The sequence below is a fragment of the Phaethon lepturus genome, unplaced genomic scaffold, assembly GCF_000687285.1.
Source record: "Phaethon lepturus isolate BGI_N335 unplaced genomic scaffold, ASM68728v1 scaffold20, whole genome shotgun sequence".
Lineage (NCBI taxonomy): Eukaryota > Metazoa > Chordata > Aves > Phaethontiformes > Phaethontidae > Phaethon > Phaethon lepturus.
The window spans coordinates 1-9,696 of NW_010510918.1; the positions used below are offsets into that span (position 1 = coordinate 1).

The 9,696-nt window shown below is 40.2% G+C and overlaps 1 protein-coding gene across 1 annotated transcript in view; it reads left to right on the forward strand.

The window, feature by feature from the left end:
- Nucleotides 1–787: 787 nt before the first annotated feature.
- The window catches only part of LOC104616954 (eyes absent homolog 4), a gene marked incomplete at its 5' end in the record, with an annotated part of 24,314 nt that continues 15,405 nt past the window's right edge, over nucleotides 788–9,696 (forward strand). Inside the window, one exon of the mRNA XM_010282143.1 lies at nucleotides 788–871. Within this exon, the coding sequence (XP_010280445.1) occupies nucleotides 788–871 (84 nt within the window). The remainder of the gene's footprint in view (nucleotides 872–9,696) is intronic.

Below are 9,696 nucleotides of genomic sequence, written 5' to 3' on the forward strand. Positions count from 1 at the left end.
CGGGAGCCAGCAGCCCGGGCCAGCCCCGCGGCGGTGCCCTCGCCCACCAGCGCCGGGGCCAGCAGAAGGCAGGGCTGTTGCTGGGACTTGGCTGGGCACACAGCTGCTCCTGGGGTGGCAGGGCGGGCTGCAGTGCCAGGCACCGAATGAAAATGCTGCGGCTTTTATACAGAAACTTAGAAATTTTTTGCTTTTCGAAGGATTTAACTTTTCCAGTGAAAGGCTCTGACTTCTTATGTTTCGGTTTTCCTGTCCCTTTTGTAGTTCACCAGTGAAAACAACCCCCTTATCAATAAAAAGAGTTTCTTTCCTTTTCTTTTTTTGAGTTAGAATAATCTGTTTTAGCCTACAATATTATTTAAATTCTATATGACATTATATGTGGCATGTAGCACGTTCACTTAAGATTTAATTTTAGCTATGCAGCAGAAATAAAGAAGAATCTTGAATCAGTAAGACTTTCAGAGAAGTATCTGAAAGTACAGTTTACCTTAAGTTAACAATTATCTTTGACCCCCATCACGTTTCTGAAATCTGCATTATACAGCTTTTTTAAAAAGCTTTTTTGAGGACAAATAAGAAAAGGTTGAAGAGTTCAAAAGTTGCTCTCCTCCTGACTTTTTACCATTCATGATACACCGTTCTTGCCGATTTTCAGAGAAAACCTGCTAGGTTAAGTGATTGGTTAAACTTTAGGACTCAGTTGACTTTTAGCCCCGCTGTGTGAGATGGTGGTGGGATTTTGTTGTTATTTGTTTAATAATATTATCCCCATTTCTATTTTCAGCGTGTATTTGTTTGGGATTTGGATGAAACAATTATAGTTTTTCATTCGCTGCTTACAGGATCCTACGCACAGAAGTATGGCAAGGTATGTGAGCCATGAACTCTGTTGATTCACTGTATCAGAGCTATCTGACCTGTGCACGTACATGTTTTTCCACCTTCCGTGTTCATCATGGCTTGGGTGAAGCTAGAGGGAAACTGTCGGGTAAACTCCATTTTCAGAGGGTTTAAGTGAAAAAGTCAAGGAGAGAAATGAGACACAGACCCTAAGCACAATATATGAGGCAGGGCTGAAGCAGATGCTGCAAATGAGGGAAGAGTTTATAGAGAAACAGGGATGAGGTTCCTGAGGCACATTGGAAAAGACGTTGCAGGGAGATAATAGATGTAATGGGCAAATGGAAATAACTGTCAGTATCTGGATGCGTAGAGGAAGAAATAAGAAACAAACTGGAGTGTCGGGTGAATTTATGGGGAAATTGATGAATCAGGATGAGTAAGAGACTGACCTGTTTCAGCGCCAGCTGCAGATGTTATTCTTTGACTCCCCAGCTTTTCCGTTGAATCTTCGGTTCCCTTGGCTGGCTCTGGGGTGAGTAATGCCGGGGAGTGAATCCCTCTCCCAAGCAGATAGATGTATTCATCCTCTCCCCTCCGATGAGACCCAAAAGGCGTTCAGGTCACAGAACAGCGAGCAGGAGAGCAGGAGGAAGAGCGAGGGAGGCAGAGAGAGGCAGTCGCAGCCTGTGGGAGCAGGAGTGGGAGCGGGAGCTCCCCTGCTGAGTCAGCAGCAAGCTGGACTGGTGGTGGGAGCCCGGGGAACGGCACCTGGGCAAGGGGAGAAGGGACTGGTGGGAAGACCAGTTCGTAGCAGGAGGAGACTGCTGGCAGGGGTAAAGCTGAAGGCCTGGATAAAACAAAAAATTAGGGCAAATGTATGAAAGGGAAGAAAAGGGGCAGGGAAAATACTGGTATGTACATACGTGGATGTAGGTTTTCTAGATGTTGTGCCATTCAAGTGTTACTTTGTACAAAGGTATTTCTTTTTAAGAACATAACCATGTCCATACTATGTCAGACAAAGGGCTTGTTTGGCATAAGTTTCCTGCCTCTTTATTCCAGCCAGAATCAGATGCTCAAGAAAAGGATGTGAGAAACAGCACATTAGAGAGATGCTTTCCACACCCACCTCTCCAAGCCAGTGGGTTAGAAATGTCCAAAGCTAGATCTGTGAATTATAACCATGGATGGGCCAGTCCTCCATGTTTTGAGACAGCTGTTTGTGGTTATTAAAAGAGAAAGCTGAGAGGAAAACTCACAGGCCCAGACAAAAATCTGATTTTTTGGAATGCTAAGATAAGGGTAGTTATTCGTGTCTTGTGAAAAACAACCTTGCTTGTTTTGCAGCTCCACAGTGCACATTTCAGTAGTCTGTCAGAATCTCCTCTTCTGCTGTTTTTCAAACACTGTAGCAACAGTGACTGTCAGAACCATTTCTAACTTACAGTTATCAAAACGAGAGAAAAACCTGGCTGAACGTGAGCATTTATATCACTTTTGAGTGTAGCCCATAGACTGCCACAGAACTTGCTGAACTGCCCCAGTGATGTAGTCATTCCTTTCATCCTTTTTTGATTGTGCCCTTAGGATGTTTACGTCTCATGCACCATCTCACATAATCATAGAGTCATGGAATAGTTTGGGGTGGAAGGGACCTTTAAAGGTCATCTAGTCCAACCCCCCTGCAATGAGCAGGGACATATGAGTAAAGTCTAAATCAACTTTAATACAAAGTTTTAAAAATCAGAGCAAATTTTGTAGCTCACAAACTTCTGTGAATAACTTTGAAAACTGTCTTAGAGACAGCAACAGAAATTTAATTCTGCTTGGTTTCTCAATTTTGTTTCGACTATGTATATTTGAAAAAAATGCCAGTACCACTGTTCTTTAAGAGCACATCTGCTGCTATAATTGACTGTCCGTACAGAGTCCTTAGAAACAGTAATGGCATATTAACAGACAGTGGTGCTGACAGCAGATAAAGTTGGCTTGTGTAAACTAAGAGTATCTCAAGGGCAAGTGAAATTAATGTAGTTATACTGCTGAGATCAGCATCAGTAAACAAATGTCATGAACAACCATGAAGCAAAAGGTGAAGAATTCTTAAGTAAAATCCTTTTTCTTTTTTACTGGTAGGTGGTTTCCATAGGAGTAGGGAACTCTGTTCCTTTCCAGAGACTGCAAAATAAAAGTAGTAGGCTTCTTCCTTCCTGCAGTGACTACATGTGCCATATTTATCTCTATATGGAGAACTCCTTGGGAAGGTAATGAGTAATTGCCAGTGAAACTCAAATACATATACTGTTGACTGCAAGGAGGCTAAAGCAGTAGGAAAGGGAATACAGGGAGAGCTTATCATGAGTCGGCTTTAGCTTTTGCATGTCACTGAAGTGTGGATGTGTTTGAGCCTAAGTGCCTACGAGGTTAGACACGGGAGAAGGGAAGGATGGCACAGCCGGACCGCAGTCAGTCTCTGGTGCATGACCTGCTTAGCAGATGTGGCCCTTATCTTTTCTGCATGTGATTTCCATCTGTAAACAAGGTCTTGGTCCAGACTGAAGTCTGGATTGTTAGGAGAATTGGGTTGCTATGAGAATAAATAGTCCATGAATTGTGAGGTTCTCAGTGGAAGTCTTGTGAGCACAGAGGTTTTTCAAAAGTGTTGAGAGAGCTGTTTAGCCTGGAAAGGTGGTATAAAATTGTTACTTCACAATGAAAAAATTTCAGGGTAGTGTAAAATAATGGTGAAACTAAATTATTTAATCGCAGTTATTTGCTATCTGATTTTAAAAAATAAAAGCATCTATTGTTACACAGATGTTCAGCTGTGCATACCATGTTCTTCCATATATATTTTGTGAGCCCATTTTGTATAACATAATCAGGTTACTCCCAAAAAAGAAAGAAACAAACAAAAAAATTCACAGGAAAAGCTGTGTTTTCACACTCCCCCCATATTTAAATATTCTAAATGAAATTAGTGAGTCTTTAATGTGAACATTGCTTTAAGGGAAGGCATCTTCTTATACCAAGTGTGCTCACTTCATACTTTCAAGGGGTGAGATAACTGTGTTTAGAGCTAGGGTCAATGTACAGACAGACAAGGATACTCACCTTCAGGTCTTTCCCATCTATTCCTTGACATGTAAACTTTCATCCCCTTTTTCCGCTAGCTCTTTACCCTGTTTCTTGCAGTAACCGGGCCAAAACAAAGCATTCAGAAATGAGTCTTTTAATCTCTCTGCTCTGCTGCAGTGCAGGCTGTGCAGGAAACGCAGCGACGGGAGGTGCAGCATGTGGAGGTGGCCGTCACGCTCTTATGGCCAGGTGGAGGGACCAGTGTATGTGTGCAGGAGGCCTTGAGAGCCGCAGTAGCACCAGGAGACAAAGTCTCTCTTTCAAAAGATTTCTACAGTTTAACAAGCAGTTGCAGTAGAAGAGGAAAGGGAAAGGCAAACCAAGCATCCTCGAGGAGAGATAAGCAACAGGGGAATTCATTGGCAGAGGTTATGTGGGAAGGCCTGGATCCAGTAATCAAGTTTCAGGTCATGTATTTGTCAAGAGAACATCAGATTTCTGACTTACACCTGAGAGTTTCTGAAGTTGAGAATGAACACTAGCCTCGGTGTATACTTACCCAGCACTTTGCATGGCGTGGTATTAATTCAGTTTCAGAATTATACAGGGCTGTTATAAGAAAGATGTTGAAAGTAGTGATGAGGTAAAAGATTTAGCGTGTTGGATGCGGCTGTAAGCATCTCATTTGAAACACAGGGCACGTTATTTATGCTTCTTATTTAGGCACCAGTAGATTATAACTGTAAAATCTGCAGAAGTGGGAGAGATTTGACCAGAGGTTTGTCAATGCATCACTTCGATATTTAAAATATAAAACTTATCCAGAGGAACATTCTGTGGCTTGCTGTTTTCTACCTGTGAGTGTTTCTGTCTGACTTTATTGGGCTGGTCAGAGCAAATATAAAAAGAGAATAAAAACTACACTACGTCTCTGTTAGGTTTCAGGGAAACCGTGCTGCTTCCCAGCAGTAAGAGTACCTCTCGGTGTTCAGCTCATTTGCTCATCTGCTTCGTACTTCATAAAACTAGTACATTTCTATTTTTAATTATTTACTGCAGTAGCAAATTATGAACATTGGTATTTGAGCTGTTACATTGTGACTTGTGTGGCTGATGATGGTTTTTGCAGCTGAGCACCAGTTGGCAGATAGAGTTTTCTACAATGCTGAGCTCTTAAGTGACGATTTGTTGATGTGACAGGACATGTGTTAGGAGATGTCATCATCTGTTAAAGTTTACGAGGTACATTCTTATTCCCTGTGAACAGTGTGTATTCTTTGTTGCATTACATTCCAGTTATTCTTGCTGATTTAAGGCTCATTAAGCTGGAGTTTTGTCTACTTCCAAGAATTTATATTTCATTCATTTCTCTCAGGTCGATCCAGAGGGCAAGGATGCCCAGATAAATGCTGTGACTCAAAGTGTAACTAGTTAAAAAACAGTGAAAATCCCTTGTGACCTTAGAAGGGGGAGAATGTGATTTCCAAGTGCAAAAATCAAAACAAATCCACACTTGATGATCACATTTGGACGTTTTTTATAGCATTGCCAATGACAGAAGGTTGTCAAGGAGGCCACATTAACCTTGTACACATCTATGGAAAGGGCTCAGAAACTTTTTATTGCTCAGTCTCTGCTTGTACAGGCATTAAACAGAAAAACCTTGTCACCATTAGCACCCATGATGACATTCCCAAATTCATTCATAAATATGCTTTTGTCTGCCTGTATTAATAATGTATGTCTCATGACCTCCAGTTGTCCTCTTCATTCACTCCCTCACTGTCTGAGACCTCTGACTCCATTTTCCTACCTCCTTCTAGAGAGCATGGAATGGAAATGTCCTATGGAGTATGTGAGTTTTCCTTCATCAGCCACCAGATGTGGTTATTAAGAAGAGATGTATCCTCTTCCTCCATTGCCACCCACATGAAGCTCTCCTGGGAACAAGTGTCCCCTATAAGAGAGTGAGAGCTGAACTTAAATCAGATTCCTACATAATGTGGGGAAGTGTCTTTAAGCAAAAGTATTGGTACTTAACTTAATCATTCCCACTTTTCCCAGAGGTCAGTTTTGGTGTAAGTCTGTTCAGGCCAGCCATCCACTGAAAATCTATTCTTACAATATTATTAATATATTTTGCTTGTTTCCTTGATTATTTTTAAGGCTTCATGCATACAAATTCCTGTCACAATGAACCTATCTGAGTCTATTTATCTGTTTATTTTCTGAGGTTTTATAAAAACCAGTTTGGTGTGTTTGTATTTTTTTTCCAAGAAATTAATTTATTTTTAACATCTTGTGCTGAAACCTGACCTTCCAAGACAATATTAAATAGATTTCTACCACTAATGGACACTGAGCTCTTGGGGCTTTATTCCAGTCACTTTCCTCTTGGTCAAAACATTTAAATATTGGTCCTCCCAGGATGTTTTTACCTAGCCTCCCAGGAGGCATTCCAGTGGATGGACCAGTCTAGTACAGAAGTCCATAGACAGACAGTCTGGCTCCAGTTTAGTGCCTTCATACTAACGTAACTAAAGCAATTTGTATTTTGGTATACAGAAGTGCCGTAGCTGGTCTTGATTCTTTTGCACACTAATGATATCTGGCTAAAATCATGCCTCTGAGGGCCAAAGAGTTGTTCTTTATTCTGCAAATTATCTGGGGAAAACTTTCAGACTTTTTTTTTATTATTGTTTCCTCTTTTGTGTATGCTTTTGCAGAGTAGCACAAAATACCATTTTGGCAGAAGTTCAATCTGTCTTTTACTAAGTTTCTCAATTTGCTGTGCTCAAGTCTGTATCAGCTGCACATGTTTCTTGCTTTCTTTTCAACACTCGGTTCTTTGTGCCACTTGAGTCAGTCTGCAACTTCTGCTTCAAGTTGAAAGACAGTAAAATGGTGATTGGGATGTTCCTCCACGCTGTGCAAACATTTTAAAATCACAAGATCCTGACAAATGTGCTTTCTCTGTCTATTTTTGTATGTGAAGGAATGAACTTAACATGGCAAGAGCTGGAACGTGGTGTTTAATTCTTCTTAAACAGTTGCAGTACAAGAGTTGGCCTATTTGTTAAAGGAAGAATTGTTCATGTCTTGAGAATTCAATTCCAGTGACTCTTCTTAGCAGAAGTTGTTATGGGAAGATCCCAGACTGACCGTATGCTAAGCTGAAATGAATTGTCTTTGCTTTATTTTATTTTACATATAGGATGTAGCAATATCCTATGCACGCCTTTGTCAAAACAGGAACACAGGAAATCTCATTTTAATAGTAATAAAGTCAGGCATAGTTGGTTGCAAAAATACAACTAATAAGAAAATCATAAAAGCTTTGTCACATTTACGTCTTTCAACTGTACTAGGCAAGGCAGGAAATTGTGATACATAGTTGGTAGTTTCTGTAAAAATAAATTGGATTATAATGGAATATGTTATAGCAAATTTCCGCATTTATGTCTACTTCTACCCAGGAAGGGGAAAAAAGAGGCTGAGAATCAAAAGTCTGAGATTCCAGTCTTGGAAGCACTCCAGTGAATAACTTAACTCACATAAATAATAATGAGTTACCACCTGTGCATAAAGTTATGCACATGCCTTAGTGTTCGTAGGACTGAGGTAAAGCAGCATATTGCAAATACTCTTTATTAAATTGTATCTAGGAAGAAAAAAATATAATTTACTGTGCACATAAAAAAATGCAAGAGAAAGGAGAGAGAAACACATGTTTATATGTGATGACATTTTGATAAAAGCATTATGGCTTGATGAGGAATCTCATGAGTCCAGAGTATTTTGATGATTTGTGTTCTAAGTATCTCACATGAATTTTTGCAAATCTGTTAACGTGTGTTCCTTAATCATTCCCTTGGAAAACTGACCTTTGCACTTGCTGCTGCCTTCAGCCACATGACTTTCAGATCCAGTGAACGTAACTGCAGAAGATGTAGGGGATGAAGTTATGTTGCTAGGCACTGCATTTGGCTTTTACTTCTGAAGGGTAGTCTAGACCAGTTCAAGGGTCAACATAAAAATATTTCCTTTCACTGCCAGAGAATTGGGTCTAACTTTGGATCATTACAATTTCTTGTACACTATTCTCCCCTTCAAGTCTGACTTTTTCATGAGCAAGGGTCAAAATATGTCTATGTTTTAGATTTTACCATTAGTTTTTAAGTCCTTGAGGGCAGAAGCCATCTTTTATTCTGTCATTGCGAAGCCCTGGAGTAGCGGACGTCTGATCCTGATTGGGAAGCCTTTGATCCTAATACTAACAAATGATCATTTGAGGTTTTGTGTGATTTTGTTGCCAGATGCTGGTAAACTTTTAGACTTTTAATCTCAAGGTATTCAAGAAAGAATTTCTAAAACGTTCTAGTGTCAATCAGAGTTTAAATGATGAAATATAGATTTTTTTTCTTACTTTAATGAGAAGAAGATCACATATATTTTAAAAGTCCATTGCAGTACATTAAGCATAAAAAAGTTAACTAAACCCCACAAGCTCAGGCAGATGATTAAGGCAATAATAAAACTAGTTATCAGGTGTCAGCTAAGCATTGGGAACTGTTCATGTACATTCTTATTCCAAAACAAATGTAAGGTAACACAAACTGGCTTATCCTCTTTCCTAGCAAGCCTAGCAAAGTTAAATTCATTATCTCACTTTTACTGCACACTAAATGCTCTCAGACAAACTGTTATTGCAGATCGGTAAATTTGTGGTATCTCGCTGAGGTAGAGTGATTTAACAGTGTGAGAGCTGACCTGCGAATAAAAGCAACATTTTGAATTAATCTCATCCAGGGGCAGGCATCCTGCATTTCATCAGAAATGAAGGGATGATCTGTAGCAAATGAACAAACTTACATATGCTCTCCTGTTCCTATGGACCTCCTAAAGAATTGTGCCATAGATTGTAGGCATGCTGAAGAACACTTAGAATAACACTTACAGGCACTTTGTTGAATGAATACCTGCAATAAAATCCTAAAGGAGAGCCCGGAAATTCATCAGTGAGTGCCTGCATGGAAGAAGGGTAAATATGGAGACAGAGAGGGACCAAGCACAGGGTTTGAAGATACATACTGGAGCTGCAGAAAGTGTAGGAAAGTGATATAGGCATAAGCATAGGCAAGGCAGTGATGATTTGTCCAAAGTGAAACTCAATTTGGGGAAATGAGCATAGGTTCAGACTACCTTTCGTATTTTTATAAAGCAGAGACATTAGACATTGAAAAGGCCTCTTAAATCTCACCCTCTTACCACAGTGTAGGATAATCGCTTACAACGCAATCATTTGGTAGAGATGACTACCTTTCCTAGTCCAGTTTAGCATGACCTTGGTCAGGACTTCTGTGTGCCCAAAAACTGGGAGGAAAAGCCAAGAGATCAGAGGAATTGTGCAGCGGACTGGGTGTCACATGAGGTAACTTCATTCCTATCTCTGCTGCTGACTCAGTGCCTTAGGTCAGAGAAATTAGTTACTGCTCCATGACTCAGCTTTTTTCTGCCTACAGATTGACAGGCAAGACATACATTTTTATGAAAGGCTCAGGGATGAAAAATTTAGTGTATTCTTATAATAATAAATATTGGGTTTCTTACATATATCTTTTGTGAGAAGTTCCTTCTCTGTTTACAGCCTTCTTTATGCAGGTTTACATCTGGCCACCAGGTTTTCCCCTGTCAGTTTAGCCAGGTTACAAATGCCTTGACTTCTAAAAAACTTGATCTTTCAACATCCCCAGCTCCCAAGATGCACAGGTT